Source organism: Coniophora puteana (assembly GCF_000271625.1).
Source record: "Coniophora puteana RWD-64-598 SS2 unplaced genomic scaffold CONPUscaffold_13, whole genome shotgun sequence".
Lineage (NCBI taxonomy): Eukaryota > Fungi > Basidiomycota > Agaricomycetes > Boletales > Coniophoraceae > Coniophora > Coniophora puteana.
In genome coordinates, this window is record NW_006913065.1 from 881,096 (window position 1) to 896,420 (window position 15,325).

The window sequence follows — 15,325 nt, forward strand, 5'->3', positions numbered from 1 at the left end:
ACACATGACAGGAGGGTGTCCCCTTGATTCCTGCCGCCCTGGTGTTAACCAGTGGGCGAAGGGGGAAACGCTTCGGATGAACCGTTGCGAATAACTCCCCCCCATGGCATACTAAGCCGCCTTGAGGTACTAGGCTCCGCCGCGCCCCGCGGGGCTCATAACCTGACAAAGGACGATCGCGAGTATAGCATAGAAGTCTATGAAAGCGCGAACTCACCGGGCAGTTAGTTGTTGAAGGTTGAGTTAGTAGCTGGTTAGGCTGGTAGCTGACGATGGTAGTCGTTCGGTGGAGAGAGAAGACTTAAATGATATTCATGGTAGCGACTGTATATATATGACAGGAGCGTGTGAAGTCACTACCGTATTCGTAACTACTATGCAGTCCAAGTCCCACGGTAATGCGGGACGGCTACGTAAGCAGAACGTGGCCCTATGCGATGAACGCGGAGCCACACGAGTGCGTAAGCGCTTAAGGTACCGCTGGGATACTAAGCGCCTGAATAGATGTATGAAGGCGGTGTTTACTTGTAGACCTCGTAGAGGAACATCGCCGTACAGGAGGCTTCTGGATGAACCAATAAAGCCGTAAAGGGTCGAATACTAGACGTAATTCTGACAGCATCATCTTTTCTAGCTGGAGCTGATAACCTGGATCCTGAATGGCCGTCTCAAGATGATCTCTGTTGCTTGGTCTGGGGGCGCTTCTGGGACTGTTGTAGGAATCGACATGGAAGTCCAGCTTGTTCAATTTGCTGGGCACCCGCGCAGGTGCGGGTTATCGGGCATGATTTCAAGTGAAGAGAAGTCAGGAAGAGGCAAATGGATGAGGGGAAGTGTGGGTAAAGGAAAACCGTGACCATTAGTGCTTCTCAAGACGCGGTGCCTCGATGACGCGCACGCGTCTGTACGCGTCAAACGCGTCAAACAAAGATATTATTGGTTCCGTGCCCCCACAAACCGATCGATCAAATTGTCGGCATGTGGTTACATCGCACACACACGTTCGTCGGCTCCAGTGAACATTGTCCTGCTACTAGTCCAACGCTATCCACCACGGTCTTCTTTGCTTAACTGCAATTCTTCAGGGTATCAGACGAATTCTCGCAGGTCCCAGCCAATGATGTACTTGCCATCATGCATCATGCGTTAGTTCAAGAGGACTCAACAAGTTGGAGATTTTTTGGGGTCGTCTGACCGGGATTCTCATCCCGCGGTGTGTCACACGCATCAAAATGGACTGCATGATGGTGGTGCATGCCAACCGCGAAGACATCGCACAACGCGCTAAGAGTCCACTTAAACATACGAGAATCTAGCACCCTAACACAAAACATCTATCGTGACATCAACCTGTTGTGAGTGCGCCGGGATTTTGAAGTTTCTGAACCCACCTTTTACTTATAGGTAGCTGGTAAACAAGCCCGACGCCAAGCATAAAAACGGAAGGCTGATAGCAAGAATATGCAATATCACATGGATATGGAGTTTTTGCGGCCCTGGACAAACCCGGCGGGATGTCACCCTGTCAATGACGCCACGCGCCGTATCCCTCCTCCGCCTGGGACGGACCATCGCTTTCAAGAGGTTCGGTGGAGGCTCGAGACAAAGAGATTCGAACAAATGTGACACGCTATCAACTCTCAAGGTTTGCTTTACAGAGACGTTATTGCGATGTAGGATGTTCAAAGAGACAGAAGGACAGCAAGATACGCTTATCAACGTCATATCCGGGACTTGCCACTGAATTGATGGGTCCATTAGACGGGCGTCAAGATGTATGCATCGCATCCCCAGGCACCCATATCCATGGCGGACTCGGATGTGATAAATATCCTTGCCTTGCTCCACACTCAGCTTTTCCTTCGTTGAGTTCCTTTCCCACTTGTACTCGTTCACCCTTGTACCTGTCGAGGTCCTCCTATCATGTCACCAGAGCGGCACGAGACGTCCACCATGGCCAGCGACGACGATGAGCTGCAGAATCTCGGCTACAAACCCTCCTTCAAACGAGAGTTCTCCAATCTCGCAACCATTAGCTTTGCGTTCAGCATCATGGTGCGTTGTAAAATTTCGTCCATCCTCTTCATATCTGCTCACACTGGCCAAACGGGCGACAGGGTCTCTGCTCGAGTGTTTCGACCACCTTCAATACCCCTCTGCTCTCCGGTGGACCCTCTTCCGTGCGTACACACATGACCTCCTCCGTCTCCTCTCTCGTAACTCCGCAACCCTCCAGGTCGTATGGTGCTGGATCCTCGGCTCATGCATGTGCTTCACCCTCGGCTCCAGCATCGCTGAGATCGTCTCAGCTTATCCAACCTGCGGCGGCCTCTACACGGCCTCCGCAAAGCTCTGCCCCGAAAAGCACCGCGCCATCGTCGGCTGGATCGTCGGCTGGCTCAACATCCTCGGCCAGGTTGCCGGCATCTCCTCCACCGAGTTCGGTCTCTCCAATATGATCCTCGCCGCCGTCTCCCTCAGCCGCCCCTCGTTCACCATCACGCCGGGCATGACCGTCGGCCTCTTCGCCGGCCTGCTGTGCGTGCACGGCCTGCTCAACTCACTCGCTACCCGCTATCTCGCATTTGCCACCAAAGGGTTTGTATTTATCAACCTCGGCGCGACCTTCGTCATCATTATCGTGCTCCTCGCGACGACCCCGCGCTCGGACATGCATTCCGCTGGCTATGTCTTCGGTACCGAGGGTATCGTCAACGGCACGGGTGGGTGGAACATCGGCATTGCGTTCTTACTCGGCCTGCTCAGCGTTCAATGGACGGTAAGCTTGCTAGACAGTCATCGGCACATGTCTCTCATGCGTCGTGTAGATGACTGTAAGTTATCTTATGAATACATGTTCGTGTTCGAAAGTCTGAGTGATTCTCCTTGAGGATTACGATGCGACCGCCCACATATCGTAAGGTTTAGTTTAGCTCTATCTCGTGATGTATTATTAAACAACCGTCGACTACAGGGAGGAAGTGCGCAGGGCAGCTTACGCAGGTTTGCTCCAACCCATGTCCCAAACGTCTATTCTCTTACGTGAATTTGCGCAGCCCCCTCGGCTATCTTTATCGCCGGTAAGCGGGCTCCTCTAAACCTTCGGGCCACACTCAGGGCTAACTCACTGATGCTCCACAACAGTTATCGGCACAGGTCTAATCGGTTGGATATTCAACATCGTGTTGATTCTATGTTCTGGGCCTTTGTAAGCATCTCCAGGTCATGTTCCTGGCAGGACAAGTGACTCACGGTCGCTAATCAATTTACCAAACTAAAGGGAAAACCTGCCTGGTCCGACGGGCTCCGCCGTCCTCCAGGTAAGTTGTCCACTTAGTCTGTAGCATCATCTTCAGCTTATCAACACGCCGCAAGATCATGGCGGACCGGATGGGCACCCCAGCTGCCCTGTTCCTCTGGGTGTGTAACATCGGCATCACCTCCGTGGACTTCGAGTTTATCTGACGCTTTTGACTGCATTCAGAGCTTTGTATGCCTTACTGCCTTCTTCGTGTCCCAGACCGCGCTCCAGGCATGCTCGCGCACCGTATACGCCTTCAGCCGAGACCACGGTGCGTTCATCCTCTTTCTTCCCCTTGTCATCGCATCCGTTCTGTATGAGCAGACTCAAACGGGCGTCAACAGGTCTTCCAGATGCTGGCTACTTTGGCCAAGTTTCGCGATCGACCAAGACGCCCCTGCGCGCTATCTGGGCCACGACGATCTTCTCTATCCTCCCTGGTCTCCTGGACCTCGCATCCCCAACGGCAGCCAACGCCATCTTCTCCGCGACGGCTATGGCACTCGATACGAGCTATATCATTCCCATTTTCCTGTACGTTCCCGTCTCCTGTCAGTCATCCACTTTGTGCTGACCTAACTGCTCACACGCGGGACCACTTTTGTCATGCGCAGGCGCCGGTTGTACGCGAACCACCCCGAGGTCGACTTCAAGCCCGGCCCGTTCTACATGGGCGACGGCCTGCTCGGCTGGGCGGCCAACGTCACCTGTATCCTGTGGACCGTCTTCGTCTGCATCATCTTCTCTCTGCCGAACGATCTGCCAGTCACGCCGCTGAACATGAACTACTCGTCGGTCATCACGGTCGGCGTCATCGTACTGAGCTTGTACGTACCTTGATATGGCAACTCAACTCGTTCTCTTACTGACTCTGCTTCGCACAGGGTATGGTACTTCGCTGGGTAAGCACACTGACGCATTTGGTGAACGAGAGTTGCATGGACTTAACGCGTATCCCCACAGCGCACGGCTGCACTACCACGGCCCCCAGTCCAACGTCGAGCACGCCTCGGAAGGAGGTAAGCCCAGAGACGATGACAAGAGCGAGGAGTTGAAGGAGAAGGCCTAAGGCCTGATCGCAGCGCGGGATGACCGACGGCCATCCAGTCGCTCTGGGCTTTTGGATCCGGAATAGACCTTTCCTGAGATCCAAGCGTCGTCCTGGCCTCGACTCTCGACTCTCGGCCAAGCTCTGATGGCGAATCCCCGCTGCTTCTGTCGCCGTCGCCCGACCCAACCCCCCGCGACGCGACACAGCGAAGGTGCAGGCCGTATTCAGCTTCGCCCAAAGGGATGCGTCCGCTCTCGTTTTCAGAGAGGCACGGAGCTCCCTGATCCTTTTTTCTTTCCTTGGCGTTATTTTATAGCCCTTTCCTTGCATAAATGATACCGTATATACCGTTTACCTCGTGGATCGCACGCACCTTTTGTACGACCACTATATCCATTCGTCTAGCCAGCAAGCTACCAATTCTCTAATTCCAGTGCACCAACTCCACGTTTCACATTCTACATCATTAGCAGACAGCTGCAGGACTTCCGGATCTACCACCGCCCGTATGCATGGTGCACGAACGCCCAGACTCCAGGATTTATATGTTTGCGAAGTGGAGACTCGTGCCCGGTGTTCCCGGATCCAAACGTGTCAGGGGCTTCTGAGGTCACGAGTTAGACGCCCACGCGCACCTCGGAGTTGGGCTTGAAGCTTGACTTAGCGTTCTCGCTCGCGCGATCTTTCATCACATACCTGTGGTTTGTCTCACCTCCTCTATCTGCCGGTCAGCTGAGCCGTGGACTCACGTTGTACCTCCTGCCCCGTCAAACATATCACTGCTTCTTTGACGGTTCGTTTCGGCGTCTCTCCGGAGGACATGGGCGGCGTTTGTACAGTATAATACAGCGCGCTCGGGAGACAACGCAGTCCATTGCAGAGGGGTTATTGAGGCTAGCGTGGAGGGGTGCACTAGCTAGCAGTAGCCTGGCGACCGATCATATCGACAACCGCCTCTGGACGTGTCCCATACTCGACAAGGCTTAGCTGCGTTGAGAAACGAGGGCGAGTAGCCCAGTAGCCGCAATGAACCAGTGGCAGATGGTTGCTTGGATGGAGACGGAAGGCAAGTTGCCATGCTTGCCCGAGGAGTTCGTACTCAGCATGTACGAACAATGTGCCTAGCCCAACGCACGATGTCGGTCGCCAAGCGCTTCGAGATAAGATACGCAAAGAAAGGAGAAGGTACATACAGCTTGGATGTGAGGATTGCCGCGCCGTATCCAAGGTTGCGGCATCCATCATCTTTCCGGAGTACATACCTATGCCGCCAGCGTCTTGTGAAGATAAGCGGAGAAAGGAGAAGACTCAAGAGCATGCACTGTGCGTTAGTTAGTCTCCGATGATCCATCCGTATGTGTATCTCAGATTGCCCGTTATCTCTTAAGCTAAGTCTACCTTCAAGCTCTAGCTCTGCCTTGTGTCGCGGGGTGTGATATGAACATATGTGGAGCCCGTGCCACCTCCGCGCCTCTCCGCGCCCTTCCATTCAAACCCCAGTTTCTATAACCCCAGCTCGTACAAGATCAACACATATTAATGAATGAGACCTCCAACCTAAATCTCCGCGTCCTCGAGCTCGGCGCATGGAGACCATATCTACTACACATGTTGCTCCATTCAGGTCGCCAGGCAGCTGGTGTTCTGATAGGTAGCCTGAGCCAGCAACTTGAACTGGCTTCTCCGAGCTCCGTCTGACACTCACCCTCCGGAGTTCGTCAACCTCGCTCCGCGCGGTGACCTTGGCAGTGGGTGGATCATGGGGGCAGATCAGCACACGCCAGCGATGTGGGGACAAACCAGATCACTCTTGATCGGTCACTGGTCGCAGGTTTGTAGAATAGCTCGCCCTATAACGTGTGGTGGATATTATTGAGCACATCCTTCACACGGAGTTCTCCGGCGCTTCGAAGACTATACTTGCACTATGAGCATGCGCACATCATACTGTTTGTGCACGCATCTAGCCCTGTCCAGTCAAATGCTCACCAGACACGGAGAATAATCGCGGAAGATTGCGAGGTCAGGGACGTTCGACAATGAGACGTACGACGATGTTTGGGCCTTGTGTGGAAAATTCTACAGTAGAATATCGAATTGTATGGTGGTACGGCAGACACTTGTGACAGCGCAAAGATCCGTAAACTGGTATGGCGTGATTCCTTGAGGCTCAACAACGAAGCTGAGGACACTGTTACAGTGACAGTAATGGTGAAAATGTCCAAACCTCCAAGGTATTCCGCGACCAACGACTGGACCCCAAATTCCTGGATACGAGAAGCCTGTCATCAGATGAGTATTAACCTCTCAGCTGATGGTATTTAGCGTTTTACCCTGTAATATTAATGACACCGACGCCCGACACTGCGAAGGTGCCCATGGTTGAGCCCACAACGGGTTTAGACCGACCGGATCAGCGTATGGTTGGTACAGCTGGTTCGTCGATTGCACATAAATCCGACGCGTTACATTTTGGGCAGGCTCGTCAAACACAACACTGATCGCGTTCGCGTGCCTTCGCAGGTGACGCGCCACCGTAAACCTAGAAGCACCCGGTCTGCCCGACAAGCTCCAAGGTCAGCCAACATTACCCCGATCATGAGAAGACAAGAGGAGGAGGGCAATCATCTGTTCTCTCTTACGTCCGCACGTGGCGAAAGAGGGCGCCCCCAGACCCGTCGCGTGCGCGTATGCGCAGTCGAAGTGGAACGGTTATGTAACTTAAGCTTCGCGTCCAACACGCTTCGAACGCATATAACCGCTCTGCCCTCGCGTTGATCTTCCTCGATGAGGCAGAATCGCCTGATTGTTTATTGCGTCGTCCTCGATCGGGCTTCCTGCCCTAGTCAAGCCCGAGTGTCCTTACATACACACCACCCGCGGGCCCCCGCAGACGCGGGTTTCACATACGTAACGTGCAAGTCCGGGGCGACAGGAGGAACTTCGCGTAGGAGAGCCTGGCCGCGTTTGACGAACGGACGGTCGCTCGTTGGCCAGTGCAAGAGTGCACATGACCGTGTCGCTCGGATGCACATTTAGATAATGCCATATGCGCACTAGCAACTTGAAGCACTGAGTGTTGTGACCAACATCAGAGGTCGCGGAGCTTGAGCTTGTCTGACAAAGAGACTTTGTTAGCAGCCGGCAGACGGCCTCGTACAGATTATTCTGGCTTACCAGGAGATTTAATTTCGGGCGTGTGCAAGGGGGAGGCGCATCATGAGACAGAAGAAAAGGCACTGTACCCGTCGGCGTTCCACCGGGCCGGCTCTGGCGGCGCGTATATGGCTGTGGGTGGCTGTGGGTGTTGCTGTGTCGTAACGCAAAGTTCTACACGCCATCGAAGGGGCCCTAAGGCAAACCGCCAGTGACTTAACCCAAAAGTCAATACATGCGCTGTCAACGGCAACATGAACTTCGGTAGGCCACAAGGAAAGCGCTTCTGCGTGAGGGTGATAACCGTGTACTCGAGATAAGATGCAAGTTGGGTTCAATACCAGAAGTCATGGGTGGGGTTGCATCATGAAGTTTGCATGGCGCGTAAACCTATCTTAGCGCGGGGGTGAGGGAGTTTCGCCACAGGAGCTACTGATGGCCCCTGATGGGCCCGCGCGTCTCCAACGTGGAAACGGAAACTTTGCGAAACCGAATGTTTCGAGTCTAAGATTCCTTCCATGCCGCCCAGGACCGTCCTGAGTCAGCTGTTGGCTTCAGCTTTAGGTAGAGGCAGATCTTTCACCAAGACAGAAGAAGACCGATATAAGACTAGGAAGGTACAGTCTTTGCCACAAGTACGTAGCCGATCTTGTGTCATGGCAGAGGACAAGAGGTCGTCAAAATGAACTCTCCAAGTTTGGAAGTGCGCTGGCACTGTTCCGCGCCCTGTGATAGGTCCCAAGGGAAGGACGAACGTGAATAGGCGCGCTGGGCTGCGGAAGGAAAGAGGTGACGAGATGTGGGCCTTCGACAAGCAAGATAGAGTTTGTTCGCGTTCTGACAAAGGCAATTCCGATCTCAGAGGCCAAGACAAGCAGGGAAGCCTCGGGACGAGCGAGTCGGACGCGACCAAGAGCTAATTATACACTGCCCAAGACCGTGACACCACCGTATCCCTGTGCGCGCCCCGGCTAGCTCAAGCGTCTGTTGCAGACACGCACGGACATGAATCAGCCAAGACGACGACGAGGAATGGATGACGCAGAGCGCCATACATATTTGTGAGGCGAGACATTTGTATTGTGCTAGCACGTCGCGTCGCGATAGGTCGATAAGGCGTCCAAACGGGAGGATCGCGCGAACTCGCGCATTGTTCGGGCGGGTGGAACGAGGCCCGTACTTGTACTGTAGCTGAGAATAATAATCGCAAGCGATGCCATCGAAAGCGTACGATCAGCAAGCGCATGTATGAACGATCAGCTCGGCGATGGCATGGCAAAGTTATTCTAGGGTATTCTGTTTCTGAATCTCGGGAATCGGGCATAAGCTAGTTGCGGACCAGCTTCGACGGCCCATAGACACAGCAGCAGTTCAGGGCAGGTATTTCATTTGACGGTGTTTCGGGCCAGCTGAATGCACGTTGCAAGCACTGAAAATGAGCGAGCGAACCATTTGCGGGTGGAATGAGCGATGCGTTTTCAAACACGTTTGGGGTGTGATGGATACTCGGTCATACGCCGCCTCGCCAGGCATGTATGAGGATAAATTATTTGAGTTCTGTTGAAGGCCCGCAGGCAGATGGGAACGACGCATGGATTGGAGGGTGACTCTGCCGTCAAGGGAAATACGCTCAGGTGCCGCATCTCTCCGACCGTCTCCGAGGGCGAGGAACGAAGGAGGGCCGGACCCACAGTACCGGAAAAGGCAAATCTTCGGGATCTCGCTTGGGATGAATCGGGGCTGAAAATTTGAGATGACAGGGAAGCCGGAAAGGTGCCGGGAAGGGTCGACCGGAGGAGATCCAAAGGTTGTTGAACCTTGTTGCCAGCGGCTTATCCTCTCTCCTTTTCGCATCTCTCCTCAGCCAGACTCTTATACTCCTACCACTACCACCATGCTCATTACCTGCTAACACCAGTCCCCTCGTCGTCTCTGACGTCGAACAGCACCTACCCAGTCGTGTCGGTGTTCGTGTCACTCCTCCCTTGCTGCTACCACATCCACATCCACGCGCAGCCCCCCACCATGTACCCCTCCTCATCTCCTGCCGCCATCCCCCGCCCCATTCTCAAACGGCACCAAACGTCGCGCGACTACCCTTCCTCCCACTGCTCTCCGGACAGGTTTCACGGAGTACACTTCCCCCCATCCCCCGTTCTCGCAAAGACCCACCTCGTCCATTCACCATCAACATATGACAGATCACCCATTGTTGTCGGGGAGAACGACTGCGCCCTCCCCGAACGCGGCTGTCCAGGTCGTACTTATAACCTAGACGACTCTTCTTCCAGCGGGTCCTCTGCCGAGTCTGCTCGCCGCCTGTTGCACCGCTCCAGCGACCATTGTCATCCGAGGGCAGCCCTTGTCTCACAAACATCCCAAAATCAACATCATCGTCGTACCTCCTCTCCCATGGCTAGGACGTATACCGGCACCGAGTTGGACTACCGCTCACACCAAAATCATTCCATCCCGCATACCATGCCCTCGCTCATCCCCGATGTCTCCTCAGAGTCGGACGAGAGTGATGGCTTCACGAGCCCCCCTCCCGACTCATTGAACGTGACTCTGGCGTCCGGCCCGTCAATACCGCGGCCTCGGGTTGCCCGTGCGAGCAACACGGGCTTCCCTAACATGACGCCGTGCGATGACGGGTCAAATCTGTATGCGTCCTCTAATCCTTCCTTCCTGCCCCATCCTCCTTCCTCTGACGACAAACCCAAACGCCGGAAACACCGGGATCAGGATGGCAAGCCGTCTTCAAGACGGAGTGGGGCTGCCAGGGTGGCTGGCGACGATGCCAGCTATACGTCGTTCTCGCTGTGCAAGGGATTATCAAATTGCTCCCTTGATTCATCGCCTGGCGACTGCCTGGACGGATTTTGATTGGAGTGCCTTGCCTCTCTCTCCATGGGAATGGGGGAGCTCTTGTGCATTGTGTTGTGTTGATGTACGATTATTCTTCGGGTCAAGTAGCGAGGGTCTTTTCTGACAGGTTAAATCATGCCTTGACGACAGCCAGCTGTTGAGCTGTTCTAATGTTGATTACTTTCCTCTCTGCCTGTTATGACGTTATCGGTTCTCATGCATATACCATCCATCCAGTCGCTCTCGCATTGCTTTATTCGAACACTGATGACGATAATGATCCGCGTTTCGATTTCACCCGTGCTTCGCTGTCGACTCAAGGACACTAGCAGCTCGCCTACCGTTATGATAATACATCTATGTAATCTTGGGGAAAGCAAGCCTAATAGCACCTGCATCTACCACCTGCTCCCGTTCCTTCTGCTCCGCCAACTCCATGGATGTGCGCTATTGATATATTGTGACATATTCAGCTGGCCCATCCGAGGCGATCCATGGACCACGCCCAGACGTTTCCGTGCTCGTCTGGCTTGTTGCACACCCGCTCGTTCCGGTCAAGCGCATCGATAACCCGGGTATCTTCCGGGTCAAGTGTCAAGAGCTGCGATTCAAAGTCAGCCAGAACGTCCTCTGGTGTGCATATGGCTAGCTTCCCGTCCGCTCGGGACCGGACGAAATATATGTCCACTAGGTGTCAAATCGTCGAAACGGCAGCCAGGTTCGCTGTGTCACGCACACTGCTGCAAATGTTGTGCTGCTCTCACCACCGGCGTCTGCCGGCGACGATACGGAGCGCTAGGCGCCGGAGTCGGAAGCAGCTGCTCAACTCGCTCGCTTAGCGGCACCGCACGATCGGCATCACCAGCAATCAGGGCCCCAGGAAGCCCCAGGGCCGGCTGCCATTTGCTGCCGCCAGGGACAAGCACCCACACGAGGGACGCACATAATATTCTGAATGGGATTCACGACTTCGAGTCGCGCTCACCTGGCTGTTCTCGATCTGGCGCTGCGCGTCCGCGCTCTTGGGTATGACTACCGCGCCGCGCGCGACGTGCCACGAGAGGATGACCTGCGTGGGCGTCACGCCGTGCTTTTGCGCGATCTGGCCGACGGAGGGGTCGTCGCGCACGGTGGAGTAGCCTGCCCGGTGCGTTCGTGATCGAGAATGGGGCCAGTCAATGGCGTTTACAGCGCGCGCGATGAGAGCGGCGAGGGTGCGTGCGGAGCGCATAAAATCGGTCAGCGGCTGATGATGGTGGCGGCGATGGCGCACGTACCTGTGGGAGCGTATGCAGTGACGAGGATGCCCTTTTTGCGACAGTATTCCAGCAGGTCATTCTGCGCTAGGTATGGGTGGAGTCTAGAGTGTAGTGTGCCGTGCAGTGCCGCGTCCGGGTACAAGGAGGTGACAGTCAGCAACTGCGATCAAATGGAATGTACGTAGCACGAGAGGAAAAACAAATGGTCTAAATGTGCACCGGTATTTCCGACTCACTCTATCTGGAGCATGGCGGGTGTGACCTTGGCCGTTGTGAACAATTTTTCCAATCTGTGCATCGTGAAAGTCAGCTCAGCTTATCGCTAGATAACAACGTCAAAAGGCGCAAAGCAGAAGCTGAGAAGCGCACGGCATTTTCAAAGCGGAAGAAAAATGACAGCTACAACAGAAGGGCATGATAGAAGTTCGAGAAGCAGCGTCAACGCACGTTTTGATTGAGAAGTTGCTTAAACCGATCGCCCTCACTTTGCCGCTCGCCAGCGCCTTTTCCATTTCGGCCCACGTGTGGTTGAAGTCCACCGTATCATCGAGCTTGAGCTGACCATCTGGATTGCGCGGACGGGGTTCATTCTCTGCGAGCGAGCGGATTAGCATGTCATCTATTCATCCTTGTTGAGTGCGGTTCTCACCATCAAAGTGCACGCTATGTGGCCAGTGCATCAAATACTGAGACACGCAAAGCACGCATCAGCGACTGCAAAGTCAGTTTGACCGGACCGGACTGCTCAGCGCTCACCAAATCGAAATAGTCCAGCCCGGCGTTCTTCAAGCTCTGATCAATAGACCACTGCACGCGCTGCGTGTGATTCCACCTACATAAATCAGACGTCAGCCACACACACGTTCAAGCGTATTACACCAATCTTGAGCTTAAACCGCTAACGTAAGTGAACACACTCACGGAAGCTTAGTGGTGATAAAGAGCTGCTCGCGCGGGATCCCGGATGCCTTGATGGCGTCACCGACAGGCTTCTCGGTGCCTGGTGCGATCGAAATTTCGAGAAAGAGAAGAAGCCACGGCAAAAGGGAGCGTGGTCAAGACGTCAGCGGCGCTGCGGAAATGCCCTGCAAGTGGCCCCGCTCCAGGCTGAGGGGAGATTGGCAGGGCACGAACCATAGATCCATGCTGTGTCGATATGCCGATAGCCCGCTTGGAGCGCAGTGAGGACCCACGGCGTAGCCTGCGCCTGCACTGAGGGATCGCGGCTTGCGAACACTCCGAGACCTGATAGTCACGACAGTGAGGACAGTACAAGAAGGAACAAGCATGATGAGGCAGACACGGTGGCAGAGTGTTGATTGAGATCGCTGCAAGCCGGCGGAGATGAAGCTGGGATGACGTACCGACGATAGGGATGCTGGCGCCCGTGTTGAGAGTCAGAGTCTGGGTGAGGTAAGAAGCGGTCTTCGACATCTTCGTTATTGAGAGATGCGTAAGGGAAGGAAGGTGAGCTCAGATGAGTACGGCCGTCACCGTGAGTCTTGAATGACACCGTGTGGTCTTGAGGCCAGCCATGAAGGTCGATGGTTGAACCTGGGGAGAGGAAGGTGCCCCGGAACTCCGGGCGGGCCGCATGATCACCACGCGCGCCAATCTCATGAACACACGCCCATGGTCATTTTCCGTCAGGCCCTGAGAGTGGGCTGGGTTTTCGAAGCTGCGTATAAATCTAAGAGAAGCTTAGCCGGGGGAACTCCAGACTCCGGTGTACGACGTGACGTCACAACATGGGAATAGTTAAGACAGCGAGCCAGCGGTGGACAAGGTTTGCAACATTGAAATTGAGCAGATTGGCTCGTGCTGAGACCCGATAGAATACAGACTAACCAAAACCAGGAAGAACCTCCCAGGTCTCGCTGATACGTCAGGCTCGGATCAGTCTCGAAGCAAGACCGTGGCATGAGCGGTGAACAGCGTCATAAGTAGTGAAGCACTTAAGCAACTTCCACTACCACCCAAATATAGGGCGTGACGTCAGATGTTCAAGAGGACCGTGTAGGTGAAGCAAGGCACCGACAAGGCCGCACCCACGCTGTTCCTCCATCCGCGGAAGAAAGAGTTTGCCCACGGTACGATGTTGACCTCGACCAGAGCTAGGAGTCCTACACGATGAACCCGCTGGGAACCGAAGCCAGAAGTCTGAGCGTTATTTGTAGGTCGAGGTACGTTATCGCGGCAGCACTATCTTTGCTGGTCTTTGAGTTTAGTATCGGAGTTGCATAGTACGTCGGAAATCAATGAACTAACCAGTAATTCCAGATACTTTTGATGATCTTTGTGAGTCGTCGAGACCCTGGTCCAAGTACGGTCCAAAGTTCGCGAAGCGCGGACAATAAGCTGTTCCTTATTGATCAACAGGAGTGATGCAGATGTTGCACGAAGGTTCGAAGATTGTAGACCCTTCGATTGGTGCGCAAAACAGGTTCAGTTACCTGATAGCCTCAGCTTGTTGGCACTGAAAGTCTGAAACGAAAGAGAAAGAAAATGTCCGCGACAACTTGGTCCTTAATGGCCGGTCCGGCAAAAGCCGAAGAGCTGAGCGCGCGTCGTTGCTCTTGGTTCTTGCTCTTTTCATATGTCCATCGAAACATACTCCTTCAGCACCTCACGCTAAGACACGTCCGACACGACCAATTTTGTCATAGCGGCTGTGATGAATCCGGATATAGACAACTCCAGCATCCTATACCATTCTATTCGTGACGATGTATGCCCACCTGAAGCTAGTGACTGGTTACCTTCCGCGCTGAGTGACTGTAGGCAAGTTGACTCAACATCCGAGTCTTCCCCTAACGTCATTCATTGCAGCAGTGAAAGTGTTCTTGGATCAGTTACATTGGGCGTCGCAACAGAAGAAAACACCGTTTTCGACATGCCAGCAAGGCTCACCAACCTAATCCGCCTTGTCACACAATCATCGGCGCCGGACGCATTTATGCTGTTTGTGTTTGAGTTCTGGTGACATTGTGTTTATGCCGACTATGGATGCCAGAGAGAATGCAAGTTTTGCGACTTCTAGACCGTGCATACCCAACTATCTCGACTTGGCGCGCTTTTACCCCCTAGCTCGCACTGCAGCTCTTTTGGTCATGCAAACAGTTCGGAACGACGTGTCAGAAGAGTTTGAGATCGGCGATGCAGTACGCTCTACCAGTTCTATGCTCTCAAGCAATCATTGACGCGCTTGTACTCGCTATTAGGACGAGGAATGCCCTGGTGATATTACGGACAAGTCCGAGAATATGAGGTCTGAGACAGCGTCTAGGGCGTCCGAACACGAACACGAGACAACATCTTCGCTTCCCGTGTCCCGGGAACCTTCTCAGTCACCGCCTCGTGTCAGATACAGCTGGGAGCCCATTGATAACGTCGACTCAAGCTCTCAGTACTCCCTTTTTGCGCGATACCAAGAGTACCCTGACTCGATTCCTATTGTTTGTGTGGCAGATCAGTCCGCCATCGTCCCGCTGCTAAGGAGCGCCGTTTATCAGCGTCTAGCATGGGGTATCACAGAGCCGGCCGTGGGATTTGGATTCTCATCTGGTTCACTTATGGTACAAGTTTTCGTTGCGTGGCCTAGTACAACCTGGCAAGATGGCTTGGTACGTCATAGCTCAAACAAGTACTCTAGGCGCACCAACGAAATGATGGTCCTAAACCTGGTATCAT

General features: G+C 54.0%; 5 protein-coding genes across 5 annotated transcripts; 3 read left to right on the top strand and 2 right to left on the bottom strand.

The window, feature by feature from the left end:
- Positions 1 to 1,953: 1,953 nt before the first annotated feature.
- CONPUDRAFT_63669 (APC amino acid permease) lies at positions 1,954 to 4,370 on the top strand (the record flags this gene model as incomplete). The annotated part of the gene is made up of 14 exons (XM_007774704.1): positions 1,954 to 2,055; positions 2,118 to 2,180; positions 2,237 to 2,779; positions 2,892 to 2,917; positions 2,975 to 3,003; positions 3,057 to 3,080; positions 3,145 to 3,208; positions 3,281 to 3,320; positions 3,376 to 3,422; positions 3,487 to 3,572; positions 3,646 to 3,835; positions 3,916 to 4,128; positions 4,186 to 4,203; positions 4,265 to 4,370. 14 exons carry the CDS (start codon positions 1,954 to 1,956, stop codon positions 4,368 to 4,370), a joined length of 1,551 nt encoding a protein of 516 aa, XP_007772894.1.
- A 691-nt stretch (positions 4,371 to 5,061) lies between these two features.
- On the bottom strand, positions 5,062 to 5,900 carry CONPUDRAFT_84690 (uncharacterized protein). Its single transcript, XM_007774939.1, has 3 exons — positions 5,758 to 5,900; positions 5,478 to 5,705; positions 5,062 to 5,418 (listed from the first exon to the last, which is right to left on the bottom strand). Exons 2-3 carry the CDS (start codon positions 5,595 to 5,597, stop codon positions 5,269 to 5,271), a joined length of 270 nt encoding a protein of 89 aa, XP_007773129.1. The 5' UTR covers positions 5,598 to 5,705; positions 5,758 to 5,900; the 3' UTR covers positions 5,062 to 5,268.
- A 3,633-nt stretch (positions 5,901 to 9,533) lies between these two features.
- On the top strand, positions 9,534 to 10,863 carry CONPUDRAFT_168552 (uncharacterized protein; the record flags this gene model as incomplete). The annotated part of the gene is made up of 1 exon (XM_007774940.1): positions 9,534 to 10,863. One exon carries the CDS (start codon positions 9,534 to 9,536, stop codon positions 10,392 to 10,394), a length of 861 nt encoding a protein of 286 aa, XP_007773130.1. The 3' UTR covers positions 10,395 to 10,863.
- Positions 10,846 to 13,069, bottom strand: CONPUDRAFT_130128 (reductase AKOR2; the record flags this gene model as incomplete). Its single annotated transcript, XM_007774941.1, has 10 exons — positions 10,846 to 10,977; positions 11,362 to 11,516; positions 11,654 to 11,736; positions 11,872 to 11,925; positions 12,083 to 12,227; positions 12,285 to 12,321; positions 12,392 to 12,467; positions 12,557 to 12,635; positions 12,770 to 12,880; positions 13,000 to 13,069. 10 exons carry the CDS (start codon positions 13,067 to 13,069, stop codon positions 10,846 to 10,848), a joined length of 942 nt encoding a protein of 313 aa, XP_007773131.1.
- Positions 13,070 to 14,027: 958 nt separating this feature from the next.
- Positions 14,028 to 14,796, top strand: CONPUDRAFT_146534 (uncharacterized protein; the record flags this gene model as incomplete). Its single annotated transcript, XM_007774942.1, has 4 exons — positions 14,028 to 14,065; positions 14,132 to 14,416; positions 14,465 to 14,596; positions 14,649 to 14,796. Coding segments are annotated over exons 2-4 (387 nt in total), but the record flags the coding sequence as incomplete, so codon positions are not given.
- Between the last annotated feature and the right edge of the window lie 529 nt (positions 14,797 to 15,325).